Genomic DNA, 15,215 nt, shown 5'->3' on the forward strand with positions numbered 1-15,215 from the left:
ATCGTTAAATTAAATCGAACGGAGCTCGCGATCGCGCGTTCGCGATACTCTCTATTCGCTTTACCTGGCGCGATTTTGTCGGGACAACAATCGAAATAAGAGGCGCTGCAATTTTCCGTATTGATAACGCCGCAACCTTCGAAATTTGTTCCCGAGGCAGGCCTGACGCCGTCGGGACAGCAGCCGTAAGTCGTATTGGCGCAATCTTCTTCCGTCGCCAAGGTCGTGGTCTCGTACTCTTTCGTGGCTGTTGTCGTTTCCGAAGTGACCTCCTCCTTCTCCTCCTCCTCGCATCCTTCTCGATTCGGCCCGACGGCCGCTTTTATGCCGTCCTCGCAACAACCGTAAGTCGTCGCGTTGCAACAACCCAAATTATCTTTACCAGCGGCGGGTGTTTCGTTGTCGGGACAACATCCGAATCTGTCGAAATTACGTCGAGCATTGCGTTTCGTAATACGTTCTTTGCATCGTATAAATTAGACTTATTCGCGCGCACTTACTCCGTCCCGTTGCACGGTTTCTTGCACCCTTCGTAATCGTTACCCTCGGCCGCGTTTATTCCATCGGGACAGCATCCGAAGAGCGATTCGTTGCATCGGGTGTCGGGGCAACCTTCGTTATTAGCTCCGGTAGCTGCGGAAACGGCGTCGGGACAACAGCCGTATTTCGTTTCGTTGCAAGTTTTAGGCGTCGGACAACCACCGCCGAACGGACCTTTGGCCGGAGTGATCTCGTCGTAGCAACATCCGAATTTAGAAACTTTACAAGACTTCTTCTTGTAGACCTTGCATTTTTTCAACTTATGCGTTGTCTCCACGGAACCGAGCGTCGTCCACAATTCGGAAACTGAAACGAACAATATTGTTTCGACAACGTGTAATGCCAACCCGAGCTTTCTCTCCGAATCCGAATGAACTTACTATGAGTTGTCTCGGTCGGCCCTGTCTCCTCTATTTCGGACGACGTCGTCAGACCAGATACGGCGGTCTCGCCGGTCGGTGCAACCTCGCTGGTTCCTTCGGATTCCGTCGTTAAACCGGATAGACCGGTCATTCCCGATTCCGTCGTTACTTCAGAAACGGTCGACAATCCCGATTCCGTCGTATCGGTCGCTTCACTGACTTCCGATTCGGACGTAGCACCCGATTCCGTTGTTTCGACGCTTCCGACGGTACTCGGTTCGATTTCGGTAGCGAACGAAGATTCGCTCGTTCCTCCTAATCTGTCAGACTCCGAGGATCCAAACTCGGTCGTAATGCCGGTATCGATGGTAGCACCGGACTCGGTCGATTCGGTTTCTTCGGTGTGGCCAGTTTCGAACGACGTCGACGCCTCGCTCGCACCAAACACGGTCGCCGTACTTTCCGTGGTTTCTTTGACATTAGTGTCGTATTCGTTCTCCACTACGGATATTGCCGATTCCATGGTCGACGTTTCGATCGTAGAGTCTGGAAGAATTTTATGATCCGTCATTTACGTACATCTTTTATTATTTAAGGCATCTTTCAACGATTATCGCCCGTCGAAGAGAGATCGGATATCTCCTTTACAACATTTATTTACCTGGCAATTCGGACGTGACTTTAGAAATAGAAGTACTTTCCTCGCTGACCGCCGCTGACGTTTCTTCAACGATCGTAGATTCCGTCGATTCCGTCGATCCTTTGGATTCCGTCGATTCCGTCGATTCCGTCGACTCCGTCGACTCCGTCGACTCCGTCGCGTCGGTCGCCGCAGACTCGCTCGATTCCGTAGACCCCGTTGACTCGGTCACGCTCGATTCCGTCGATTCTGTCGCGGTAGTGTCCGTAGGTTCCGTTGATTCCGTAGACTCCGTCACGGTAGACTCCGTTACGTCCGTTGCGCCAGATTCGGTAGAATCCGTAAACTCCGACGACGAGGACGACGGGACGGTGACGTCCATTGACGTCGTCGTATCGATGCTCGAAGAGAGATCGGTAGATTCGGTGATGTCCGTTGAAAGGTTCGACGTTGTTGATTCGGAGGACGCGCTATCGGTGAATCCCTCCGTGCTGCCCATCGACACGGACGATTCAACGGATTCGGTCGTTATGCCCGACGACTCGATCGATTCCTCGGTAGCACCAGATTCCATGGTAATCTCCGAGTCCGTTGACGTTTCTACGACGAATGTCGAAGGAAAGTTCGAATTAGCGATCGTTCGAAACTATCGTTCGATGGATAAGACGTTTAGCTCACCCGTTGCTTCGGAATCTTCTTTCGGCGATATCTGAGTGACGGACTCGCTGGTAACGGAGTCCGATACTTGCGTAGCTCCGGACTCCGTCGAGACCGGCGATTCCGTGCTTTCACTTTTATCGAATTCCGTGACGTCCCCGGTCTCGGTCGTTTCAACGGTCACCGATTCGGCATCGGGAGAAGTACCGCTTCCTTCCACGGTCGACCAATCTTCGAAACTGGGATTGCTGGTGAACAACGTACTCAAAAAGTCGTCTCCGCTGCCGAAACCGCTACTGGTGAAACCGCTGCCAAAGTCTCCCGGAGAGATGTCACCTCTACTGTATCCGCCATCGCTGAACATCATTTCGTCCATGTCGCTGACGGTTTCTCCGCCCGTGTAAGACGTGAACTTGACGCTCGTTGGACCTTCGGTTACTTTGTAAAGTCCGGACTCGGAGCCCTATAAAGTAAAGAACGAGCTACTTTTATGAGATTGCTCTCTCAATGCCCTCTCTCTCTCTCTCTTATCGAGACTGCGTTAAACGCCCGCGACTCGATCGAGTACTACGATCTCCGGTTTCACTTACGCTCACTGCAAACTCGGAGCCGACTGTAACGAAGTCTTCGTCCTCGTATTCCTCGCATTCCTCGTCCTCCTGCTCCATCAGGGCTTTGCCTTTGTCCGGTTCAACCGGTATGACTTCGTCTAAATTTTGATCAAGGAGAAAACGATGAGAGGAAACAAATCGGGAGGGAAAATTTTCGCAAGTAGCCGTCGCGCTCATTCAAACATTCGTTTTACCTTCGCCGCAAGGATGCTCGTTGCAACTCTCTTTCGCGAACATTATCGTATTGATGTCGCAATTATCGAGCGAAGCCGTCGCGTTGTCCTTCATGCAAATCACTTTGCGAGACATATCACCGCCTCCGCACGGTTTCGTACACTAAAAATGACGCAATCGTCATCGTAATAAGCGATTAAGGAGAGTCTTAATTCGGGAAAGAAGATCCCTTAACGAATACCTTGCTCCAGGGACCGGCGAACCATTCGCCCTTACACTCCTCGCGGTCGATCGTACAGTTTTGCGCGCTCTCGTACCTCCTTCCAGGCTCGCACTTGGAGTCCGGTACTTTCTTCAGAGCGTCGTCCACGAAGGTAGCGCAAAATACTTGACGAGTCTGCAAGCCCCTACCGCATTTGGCCGAGCACTAGGACAATAGAGAATATTTGGAGGGTCCCGTGCAACCTTCGAAGTCATCGAAAAACCCTCGATCGGTATTTAAACGGTTACCTCGCTCCATTGCGACGCGTACCAACGGTACTCGCAATTTTGGACGTCTTCGCACTCCCTGGTGAGTTCCGGTCTCTTGTCGGAATCGCATTTCTCGTCCGGATGCACGTTCCCTTCTTGAGTGGCGCAATGAGCCGTCCTCGTCTCTTGCGTGAGGTCGCATTTATCGTTGCACTGCGAAACGAGTAAATCCATGGGACATGGATACATGGGACAGACGTATAGACGATGTAACAAAAATCAAGTAAACGTCGAGTGGCAAGTTACCCCGCTCCATTCGGAAACGACCCAGTCGAGGCCCTCGCAAGGTCTCGACTCGCAACGCTCCTCCCGTTCGGGGACTTTGCCCTCGCAAGCGGCGTCCTCCATCACTTCGATCTTCCCGTCCTTCTTGACGTAACACGTTATCCTTCTCGTCCGTTTGCCTTCTCCGCAGAGACGATCGCACTGAATAAATAAATATTGGATGCCTTAAAAGATTCGGTTGTTGCTGCAACAACGATCACGGTCTGAAGGGCTTTTCGAAGGAGAATGAGATCTCCGCGCGACGCTCCCCTCGAGGTTCTCTAGCAGGGGCCGAGTGCGAGATATCGATAACGATGTGTATTATGCGAAAGACATACCGGTTTCCACGGTCCGAGGTGCCACTGTGGACAGTCGACGTGTCTGTTGCATTCCTGCGCGGTTGGTCCCTTCGGTCCAAGCTTTTCTACGCATTGGGAGTCCTCGACGATCGAACGTATTCCACCGGCTACGACCTGTTCGCACTTGATCTCCCTGGTCTGTAAGCCGCCGTCGCCGCAACGCTTGGTGCACGCTCCCCATTCGCCCTCCACCCATTCCGCCGGACAGGGCTCCTCGCTGCAGGTTTGCGTATCCTCCGGCTCGAGCTGCGGATCGCACAGGCCGTCGTCCACCGGTTGGTTGTCCCGCCTTCGAACGCACGCCACTCTCCTGGACTGGTAACCTGAACGATCGAATTTCGAGAGTAAGGTGATTCGCCGCGATTACGTGGTCGATCGTTAATCGGTTAAACGATAACGACGTCGTACCTCCCCCGCAACTGGTGCTACAGCTCGAGAATTCTTCGGTGATCCACGTGTAACTGTCGGCGTCCGTACGCGTCGAGAGTTTCTTGGGTATACTGTATTCGTAATGAACACCGACGTTATGATCTTGATAGAGCAACTGCAAGAGAAAGACGGCAACTGCTCGTATCAGGCTCTCCCCGCTATCTTCCGAGTGGATAATTTATTGGGATACTTACGACAACGTAAATCGGCTCGGTGGTTGGCCCGAGTGCCGTGATAATGTCCGGAGCAGAAAAACCTTGCGGCTCTCTCGAATAATGGAATATCGTGCCGATGAATCTCAGACTACGTGGAAAATCGATTCTCCAGTTGCCGTTTAGGTAATAATGACCGGACGTATTTCGTATGGCTAGAAGAGATTTATCGAATTTATCGAAACGCGGGTAAGACCTATCGTCGACTCTCGTATATGACTCATTGTTATTCACCTAAGTAATTGTTCGAAGGTTCCAGCTCTCTTATTACGATATTGGTAGCACCCTCTGGTATCAATAAAATATCGATGTAGCCTGAAACAAGTATCGGCGGTGAGCGATGTAACTTCTTTCCCTTCCCGATTCCTGTGGGGTATAGAAAGGAAAAGAGAAAGGAAAACGATACGTGCCTACTTGTAAGTCGTCGTTGTCGAATAAACCTTGAATCGTGTTACAGTCGGTGCCGTTGCCTCCGCACTCCCTGCAGGCGTCCTCCTTGGCGTCGCTGCCTAACATCATGTCGCATCCGACCGGCTGACGAGAGAAGAAAGCGCGACGTTTCAGGATCGGATCGGTCCGAATTAAAGCGATTGGAGACTTACCATACACTTGCCTTCGACGCAAACGTTGTTTTTCTCGATCTCGCATGGCGTTCCATCGGTCACCGCTACTTTGTATCTATAGAAAAATCTTTCTCCTCGTGGCATACAATTTAATTCGCACTTGTGCGGACTGCCCGTGTACGGGATCCAGCTGCGAGCAAAACGAAATGGACAAATAAATACGTTTGATCTTTATTTTACCTACGCGATTAATCCACGTTTAGAGATGATCGATCGATCGATCGTATACTGACTCGTGAATCACTCCTTCGAAGGGAACGTCGTTGAATTCCGCGCATTGCTCCGCTCGGAAATCTTTCGGCTCGCCTGGACACGCCTGCAAGTATCGTAGATCGCTTTTGTTCAACGTCCGTCGTACGTTCTCTCGCGTGGAAACGTTTAAAAATTCGGGAACAGTTTGCAGAAATTAGATGGACGATATATATCGGGCAGTCCTGCTGCTGTCGGGGAAGGGACTGGAGAGGGTCGCGGGGCGACGTAACGTCGATAAATCGAGTGGAACCTAAGGAAAAGGAAGAAAAGATAGTCCCGCTGGGACTGGTACCACGTACGTGGATACCGGGGAGGATTTATGGCGAGAGATTTCTTGCGGACCGAACGAAACCTTGTCTTGGCGCGGATGGCTAGGACGGAAGGACGGAAGGAAGGAACGAACGAAGCGTTCGGAAAAAAAAATTACGCGCGGAAAGCGCGACTTCGAAACGATGTCCGGGATAACGAATGCGACCGACCTTTTCATCTCGGATTTTCTATAATAAATTATTTTTCTCTCAACGTGTACGTTCTCTCTTTACTTTTCTTTTCTCTTCTTTTCTTTACTTTACTTTCTCTTTCGGCGAACATTTTTCGAACGAGCGCTTTGAAACAAGAGAAATTTGTTTAACGCTCGAAAGGAAAAGGTTGCTCGATACCTCGCAGGATGACGGAAAGAGATCGAGGAACAAAGAAACGCGCCAACGACTCGGAAGCCTGCTTTGGCCAGGCAATTTAGCTGCGCGTGTAACGATCGGTCCCATTGGAGGATCAAGGGTTACAGTCACGACCGAGCACGTTATTACCGCGCATTTGATTCTCATTTGGCAGAATTATACGCGAGGAGAATGTTTCATTAGGAAAAAGTGCGTTACAATGAAGAATTATGTCGTCTACTTAAAAAGTTGACGCACCGCGAATATCGAATCCTCTCGTCGCGTTATCGCGATAAGAAATTGTTCCGACGAACGGTACGATCGACGATATCGATCTTGATGGAGAGTAAAATGAGATTTGACTCACCTGAACGTTACAAGAAAAGAATCTCCTCGAGGAACCCGTGCATCTCTGATATCCTCTCTCGCTGTTAACAAAAAGACACTTGGACACTTTTTCGTATTATCCAGGGGGAACGTTTTTTCTTTTCTTTTTCCATCGCACCCAAGCCGAAGACTATTTGGCCTAGTTCCGAGATTCGAGTAAAATGCTTAATGAGCCGTGTTCCGATATCGCAAATCGTTTTACGAAAAAGTAGGAGGAAGAAGAGGGAAAAATAGCCGATCGTTCGATTTGTCAAAAAGTAATCTTTGTACACACGGTGGATCGTCTCCGTAGAAACTATTTAGAAAGTATAGAAGGAAATGCTGGTAAGAGTGATCGATGTTCGTCCCGATTACGAGCATCCGCCATCCGCAAAGTTTTTCAAGATCGACGATAATGATGACATGCATGGCGAGCGTGCACGTTTCCTCTCGACTCGCACAGTCTACGTGACCGCGTTGATCTCGTAATCGTCGTTAATTCTCTACTCGAATCCTCGAACGCTCGTGCTTCCTAGCGTTTGCATCTCTAATCGGGGATTTACACTCGATCGGGATTCGGCCGTTCAACAAGTTTCCACGAAGCTAACGAACTTTTTCTTCGGACCATCGGAAAAATAATGGAAATAAACGCAACCTCGACGCGCATCGCTTTACGATCTCGATCGACCCGGCGTTTATGCGATATCGATTATCGTTCAACGAGAACTCCTCTCTCTCTCTCTCTCTCTCTCTCGTTTTTTGACAGTTTGCGCACGGTCGTTATTTCCTATCTTTATCGAAGGCTACGTTTATGCGAACCATAAATAGTTTCTCGATATTCTCAGTTACACCAGGCAAGCCTTTAAACGAATGTTCCTGCGATATAAATGGAGCCAATAAAATGTAGAACATGACGATTTTATTAGGGAGAGAGTGTCTCGTCGACGCGATATACGTACGTATACACGGTACTTTGAAAATATCCGTAATTGTGGAAAATGGCTTCTCGACGTACTCTTCCCGGACGATCGAACGTTAAGACGCGGAACCCTTTTCCATTTACTCAGGCTCTGAAATAGTCCTCTCGCGACAATGAATTCAATCGAGATAAATGGGCTTCGTCTTTCAAGCATAATAAGTGGAATAAATAGAAGGAGAAGAGATAGCGTAAAACTCACTCTACGTCGAGACACTGCCTGGTCTGATGAGCGACGCCACCGCCGCAAGATCGTGAACAGGAGCTGGGCATCGACCATGGTCCCCAATTTCCTCTTTCTGGCTCGTCCGTTTCAAGAACGAAGCTGCTCGGTAGATAGCTCTCTCCGTGCTGCCGACGATGCCTTCCGTGCCTTAATTTTATATGATGCTGCAACACAGGACCGAGCGAAATTTATTATCCCACTCTGAACGTCTTGTTTCGTGCTACTCGACGGGACGTCGAGAAGAATCTTGGGGTCGCGTGGGTCGGCAAACAAGAGAGAAAGAGAGAGAAAGGAAGAGTAGTCTACCGCCATTGCCCGTGAGAACCTTCATGCCGGGCTAACATTTTGCGATAAGTGGCCCCTTATTCAAGCCACCTTTGCTGGATACGTACCTTCTTCTCGTGTCTGCTATCTCCTTCGATGGAAGGGGCTCGACCTTACTACGATTCTCTACGATTCTCGCGCGACCAAAACCGATCTCGATAGGTACCTACAAGCGGGCACCTCCTTCTCTCAGTCTCGTCGATACTACTCGCGATTATTAAGATCCTCGTTAAGCCGGAAAATACGGATTAAGGAAGAAGGAGAAGAGGAAGAAGAAGGAAAAAGTGTGGCAAACGCGTCGAACGAAGGATGCCAAGCGCGTTGAAGCGGCGAGCACAAAGTCGCGAGATAGCGACTTTTGTCGGTGAATGGTCGGAGGGATGCGAGAAATCCGACGCAAGCAAGAGCGACTGCCATTATCCATATTGCGTCGAGGTTGCGTCGAAGAGGCTCTCTCGGATGAGTCCGTCGGGGGGGCTTTTAAAACCGAAGAGGAGGGGAACGACGAGCGAGCTCGCGTGCGTTAATCGAGCACCGTGGCTACGTGAGAAACGTGACGTACATTAGCGAATAGCGTTGGCGAGCTTCAAAGAGAAACTTCTTCTCTTCGAGCTTTTTTCTTTCCTCGTCTTTTCCAGAGGAGGACCTTCGAGCGCGCGTTTCTTCGCACACGAGGCATAACGACAGATGTAAATCTTCGTTTTTATACCGATTCTCTTTTTACTACCGTGGGAGAAAGAGCACTTTGCATGGACTTCCGTGTAGGGAGTAAGAAGACAGTAAAAGTTGATATCCATCTAGTCTCGTTCGCGTTCGAACATCTGCGTCCTGCTCGTTGGTACCGAGGAGCGCCTTTGCTCGCCAACAGTCTCGTTAGATCGCGGATTGGCATAGTCGATGCGGCGCATAATGCGACGATAATGCCGCGCAAAACGATGCGGGTGAGCATAAAACACGGCTCGTAAGAAGCGACCGACGTACAGAGGGGAGAGAGAGAGAGAGAGCTTGCGACACGGTTTAGCGTTCAGACCAAGGGACGTAGCCGAAGGTTTAGAGACTCTCGTTAACGCTGAAGTTGTCCGGGGAGGTGCCTCGCCGATTCCTTCCTTCTTGCCTTCGACGGAGTTGGAATTCGTCGTCGCTCGAGAATGAGTCACTCCCAAAGATACTAGCAGGAGTCTCTTAACCGTTATCTCGAAAAAACTAGGCCCTTCGCCAATTCTCACACTAATCAATGATTAGAGGCTAGAGTCCGCGGTAAATCACCTAATTGAATGGCATCGTTAAGCGGTGACTAACCGTCGCAATTACCGCTCGCATTCGTTCTAGCGTAAAGCAAGACAGAGTCGTTATACGAAGAGGTTTACATCATCGGAGGCGTAAAATGAGTAATTTCTGTTCAGCTGGGCGAGCAGACGCAGCGTGACCGATCGTAACGTTAAATTACTTCGCAAGACGACGATGTCAACTTCTCCGTGCCCTTTTACGTCTATCTTTCGGTGTCATCGATCCTCCAGAGATCAACGAAACGCGAGTTTTCTCGAAAATATTGCGTACTCTCGAACGTAGCGATAACGATCGAAATTTCATTCATAAAGCTTGTTCATTCATCGCGCTACGCGTGGCGAGTTATCTCGTTGTATCAATAACGCGTTAAACGCGTTTTAACGGCCAACCGAGCAAATACGCGAGTACGCTCCGGGAATACCAATATTGAAAGAAACTCGACTCTATTGACTTTTTCTCGGAGTTGTAGCGAAAAGCGGAAAGGACCCGCTATCTTTGGTGGCTTTCTGTCCTGACACTTTCGAGGTACGCGATCGGACGGACGATGTACGTCTCGGCTCACGGCATCGCGCGACCGCGCCAGCGAAATGTAATTCGTTGCGAAACGTAATCCGACATCTCCTCCTCCGATCGTCCGATAACGACGATCGAGGCCGATAATCCGGACCGGAATCAGCACTCCGACAATAAACGATACTCCAACGTGTCGCGATGAAACGTTGAGAAAAAGGAGAAGGTAGGTGGCCCTTCGGGGAGGTGCTCGAGATCTCGAATAGATCGAGACGCGATCGACGATCGTAGGCAAGCGTCGAGAACGGACGAATCGCGAATAGAGCGGAATCGAATGGACGCTCAAAGTTTCGCGAGGGTACGGGCCGGAGGGATAATTAAATGGTTCAAGGAAGTGGGTTTCGAAGCGAGAGGTCAGTCGATGAACCGTGAACGACCGTCGAAACACGCCTTCTTAATAATTGTCATATATACTCGTGGTGCCATCGGTTTGACCTCTCGGTGGACACGAAGGTCCCTTGTCGATTATATCCCACTATTACCTACTATTCTCTCTCCGACTTTCCTTTTTGCCCCTTTTCTCGGCAAAGTGGCTTCGCGACGTTAAATATCTTTTTCTCGAGAAACGCAAGCAATTACCCGTCCGAGTAGTAAAACGTTCGCGCATCGAATCGGCGTAATCTCTACCAGGGCGCGAAAGTTGGGCCCTTGTTATTTCGCGAAATTAATAATCGTGCGAGAAATCTCTTACGATTCCAACGCCATTTGCGCGTCTCGGGCTCCGTGCGGGGTGACGATCTCTCGATCGGCTTTTAAAGAGCTCGATATTTTTAACTAGAGAGCGCCTCGAATCGCCTTACGTGAGCGTTAAGAAGATCGATTTACATCGCGTCTAAACTATCCTTCTTCTCGAGCGTGCCCTCCCGTGGATCGCGAGGTCAACGCTTTCTCCGTTAAATACTTCCCGAATTATTGATCGCGTTTCGCTGAACGTACAATGAAATTGCATTTTTTTTTTTTTTCTTTAATTAGCTCCTCGCCCCGAGTTTACCGATCGTTATATAAATAAAAAAAAAAGACGGACGTACGCGATACGGTAAAAGAGAAAAAAAGTATCGTACGATCGGAGGCGGGTCCGGATCTTTTCCCGATTTCTCTTGGACGTAACCGAGAAAATGATTGGGAATTTTCGTGGTTTTTCGCAGGCCACCAACGTCGTCGCGCTCCCCTTTAACGAGCACTTAACTCGGATTAGCCGTGCTCGTTGATGAGGGTAAGAAGTAACCGTAAGTCGGACCGTTCTACGCTCCTTTAATAATCTCATTGATGCTCGGTTATCTCGGCTGCTCTCCCGGCACTAAAAGATGCAATCGCGTTCTTCCTCTCCCTCCCTCCCTGCCCCTCTTTCTCTCTCTCTCTCTCTCTCCGGTGCTAAGCGTTCGGAGATTTTTTGCGACCACAAAAGAGAGATTCTCGCTGATGTCCTCCGAAAGCTCGAAAATGGAATGGAGTCGAGAATTTTGCTAAGAAAAGGATACTTCGCTAATCCGCGTCGTCGAGAGATCGGATAAAAAATCGCGCGACAGGAGATAACCCGACGAATATATTCTTCCTTCCTTCTTTTCTTATTCTCATCTCTTTTTTTCCGAAAAACATAACCGTAGAAACTCGAACGAAGGATTTCTACGATCCACGTAATCAGCTTTCGCGACGCGCCTGCTTCGGGACACCTCTCGTTTATCGCTTCTAACGTGCGTGAAAGCGGAAGAGTCAAGGTTCACGGATTTCGCGAGGATCGTAAAAGTGAGATCACACGATGCTTTTTCTCCTTTTTCGACGCAACGACACAGGCTCGTTTAGATACGCGCGTAGATACATTATAGGATTGCTCGTTGTATCGACGGTGCGAACGTTGAATGAATTCCTTTCGAATCGCGTCTTTTTTTTTTAACGACGCTAAAAAGAACTATTTTTTTGAACCAATTCTTGTTTTCTTTTTTATTTCTTTTACTTCTTTCTCTCGTCGGTACGGACGGATGAAAAAGTTCAAAGGGTACGTTTGAAAGCTTCCGTGTCGATTTGGAACTAACAAAAGTAAATTGCTACGAGATTAGGTATCTGACGTTGGGTAGGGAAGGCTGAAACTCGAACCGCCATCGGAGAGAACGGCCGAGCAATAAAACTTGAAGGAATGTTGCCAAGGCGCGTTTCGACGAAGCCCTTGTTGCACCTTTATCGTCAAGGACGAGACGTATCGAACCCTACGACGGCGCGAGCCACGAACGTAGAGAACGAAGATAAAGAAGATGGAAAGAGGGAAAAAAAGAGTACTCACGTATTTGGCAAAAGTGTCGCCGACGTGTAACGACGTTACGCACAGGAAGAGCACCAACGACCTGAAAATGAACGAGATTTAGTAGTCGATGAGTTAACCAACGAACGGGTTTATATCGCTGGATCGATCGTGCGAGTATTCGCGGCATTAACGACGGCAAAATCAGCCGTTATATTACGTTACCGCGTATAACGGAGTTACGTGGGGAATGCGCAGGGAAATAATGAAAATCGTTTCAACGTTGATTTTGAAACGCGCCTGGGTCGCTTTTCTAAATTACGTTTCGCGAGTTAACGCGTACGGACGAAGGGACAACGGGCGTCTCGGCCGTCCCATATCTTTCTCGCTTTGCGAAACATTGACCCAGACTCCGATATTCGTATCAACGGTGTAGCTCCTTATGGCGAGACAAGTTTCACTTGCAAAGTGGTTCCGCAACTCGTTACGTCAGCGTGGGCAGACAGTTACGCGTTACGTGCCGCGTTACGTCGAAGGAACGCGTTGGCTTTTACGTCGACGAAAGCGAAACTTCAACGTCCAATGCCATGCTCCCATATTTCCGTCCGGAGGAGAGGAAGGATCGGTGGTGGGTCGTCGAACCGTCGAGGCGATCGACGAGTCGAAATTCGGCCACGGTATTGTCACGGAGAACGATCCTTAATCGTTTCCAAAGTTCAAGTTCGAGGAGTCATTAGGTTCGCGTTAATCGGTCCAAAGCCCTTCCCACAAAATGTTTAGTTCGTCAAAGGAGATTTGGAACCGCATGAATATGTAAATCGTTCTTGGACGACTGGCCTCGCATCTAGAGCGGTCCCTAACGAGGAACCCCCACGATCGCGTTCGTTAAAAGGGAACGGGTTCTTTAAACTTCTGATTGGACAGGACGAGCTTGACGTTCGGAGCCAGATCCGAACGTCCAATTACACGAGCCGAACGAGACCGTGTAAGCTCCGTGCCATTGTAAGACTAGTCGACGAAATTTATTACGAGAATATTTCACGTCGTTTTTTCCAAGGGATCGAACGACGATCGAGTCGACGCAAAAAGATTCTCATCGGCGCGAAGTCGTGCGAACGGTCGTCGATTTGAGGAAGACGAACGTAAGACGGGAGAGGGGGAGAGAGAGAGTTACCCGAGCTCCACGTTCCGCAACGTTGCTAATTCGTCAGACATAAATATTCATGAATCAATTAGCATCCCTTCAAAGGGATGTGCCTCCTCGGTTCGATCAATGGATTATCGATTTCCATTACTCTCGGTTAATTACCTATTAAACGGCGCGCAGTAGTCAGTCCTTTCTCTCCGAAGACTTTTCCCTCGAAAAACGTCCCTCTCGAAGCATCGACCTTCGAGGGATCAAAAATCGATCCGTCCTCGGAAAAAGAAAACTCTTCGAGAGAAAAGAAAGAAGGAAAAATATTCTAGGCGAGGTCACGCGATTTCGCGGATAGGAACGCGACGGGTATGAAACTCGAGCCACGAATATTATCGGATTATGTTCGAATACTCGATACCGGCAGGAATTCGAGGTTCGTGCATCAACTTCCCAACGTGTGCACCTCCCATCCGATGTACTCGTGTCCGTGGAATAGATAGCCGTACCGTGTCCCCGTAATTACGATCGTTTCAAAAATAAATGGCCAAGCTTAAATCATTATCGAATATCGACGGGAGAATCTTTATCAGGGATTGTTCCCGCAGAGAATAACCTTCGACGATAATGAAAATTCGCTTTTACGAGGAGTCTCGTCCGGTTTTCCTTCTTTTCCCTTTCGTATAAAGGATCAAGGATTCGTTCGATCCACCGAGGGCATACGTATCCCGTATGCCTTGACCGATCGACCGACGAACACGGCATTGCACTCCGATCGGACGTTCCTACGTCCGTTCGTTTCCTGTCACCCTCGCGCGCGCCTACGTGCACGTAGACGCACCACGTCGGACGACGTCGGCGATCGTTCGAGGAAAACGTTCCCTTCGTTTTTCCTTCGACGATTGGTTGGCTCGTGCTCTTTCCCTTTCCTTACGAGATCGAACGGATTGCGAGCGTACGAGAGCTCGCACCCTTAACGAGGATAATAATCCGTTCGCGAATCGAACCGTATAATTTTGGCGAATGCACGCGCGAGAGATCGATCGCGTTTTCTTTCTTCTCTCTTAACTCCGAGATTATCTGAAATTGCTCTATGCCGAAGAAGGCTCTCGCGGGACGCGCGTGCGATGTTTTTCGATTCGTCGTGGGACGCCTCTTAACCCGCGTAAACGCATTATCTTTTACATCTCTTCTTTCTCCCGGACGAATTTTACGACGAATTTTACGACGAATTTTACGACGAATTTTACATCGGCCGATATATCGCGCGATTTACAAAATCCTCTACGAATTTCTCCGTGGATTTCCATTAACGCCGGCCGCTCGCTGCTCGCTGCTCGCTTCTAGCAATTTAGGGGGCCTAACCGCGGAAATTTCTTTTAATGGTGCTCGAGGTTCGTTAGAGTCCTTTGAAAATGAACGAACGAGCGCACTCGTCGTCGTTCGCGGGATCAAAACAAGGAGGTCAAGACGCACGCGGCTCTTATTTCACCTTAAAAAAAATGCCAAGCACCTAATGCGTACGTCTGTATTCGAATTACTCTATTGCCTTTAAAGCGAAACGCGTTTAGCTGCGAGTAGAAACTAATAATTCTTTCCCTTCCTTATCGACGTAAAGCGAACGATTTCAATCGGTAGGGCCTTTGTGATCTCTACCTCGTGGATGAGTTTAAAATTCGAAATTTCGTCGGCGCGACGCGACCTCGAGATGAAGTCGTTCGCCGCGTATCCTTATTAACTTCTCACGTTTCGTTATCGCTCATAACACGGTTATAGAATTCGATATCC

The 15,215-nt window shown here is 49.2% G+C and overlaps 1 protein-coding gene across 8 annotated transcripts in view; it reads right to left on the reverse strand.

Annotated features, from left to right (window-relative positions):
• LOC127069340 (papilin) overlaps positions 1-15,215 on the reverse strand; it is a 52,546-nt gene that overhangs the window by 9,463 nt on the left and 27,868 nt on the right. For 7 of the 8 annotated variants that reach the window (XM_051006217.1, XM_051006216.1, XM_051006222.1 and 4 more), the window contains exons 2-21: positions 12,335-12,395; positions 7,855-8,042; positions 6,678-6,738; positions 5,636-5,718; positions 5,382-5,532; positions 5,190-5,313; positions 5,014-5,094; positions 4,762-4,934; positions 4,547-4,682; positions 4,118-4,461; positions 3,762-3,941; positions 3,495-3,668; positions 3,226-3,411; positions 3,005-3,146; positions 2,790-2,908; positions 2,221-2,662; positions 1,564-2,142; positions 921-1,448; positions 501-846; positions 65-420 (exon numbers count right to left, since the gene is read on the reverse strand). In XM_051006217.1, coding sequence (XP_050862174.1) covers positions 65-420; positions 501-846; positions 921-1,448; positions 1,564-2,142; positions 2,221-2,662; positions 2,790-2,908; positions 3,005-3,146; positions 3,226-3,411; positions 3,495-3,668; positions 3,762-3,941; positions 4,118-4,461; positions 4,547-4,682; positions 4,762-4,934; positions 5,014-5,094; positions 5,190-5,313; positions 5,382-5,532; positions 5,636-5,718; positions 6,678-6,738; positions 7,855-8,042; positions 12,335-12,395 — 4,454 coding nt within the window. Of the gene's footprint in view, positions 1-64; positions 421-500; positions 847-920; positions 1,449-1,563; positions 2,143-2,220; positions 2,663-2,789; positions 2,909-3,004; positions 3,147-3,225; positions 3,412-3,494; positions 3,669-3,761; positions 3,942-4,117; positions 4,462-4,546; positions 4,683-4,761; positions 4,935-5,013; positions 5,095-5,189; positions 5,314-5,381; positions 5,533-5,635; positions 5,719-6,677; positions 6,739-7,854; positions 8,043-8,270; positions 8,602-12,334; positions 12,396-15,215 lie in introns of those variants that run through there. The other variant, XM_051006221.1, reaches the window with a different exon arrangement.

Source organism: Vespula vulgaris, chromosome 15, assembly GCF_905475345.1.
Source record: "Vespula vulgaris chromosome 15, iyVesVulg1.1, whole genome shotgun sequence".
NCBI classification, from domain to species: Eukaryota; Metazoa; Arthropoda; class Insecta; order Hymenoptera; family Vespidae; genus Vespula; species Vespula vulgaris.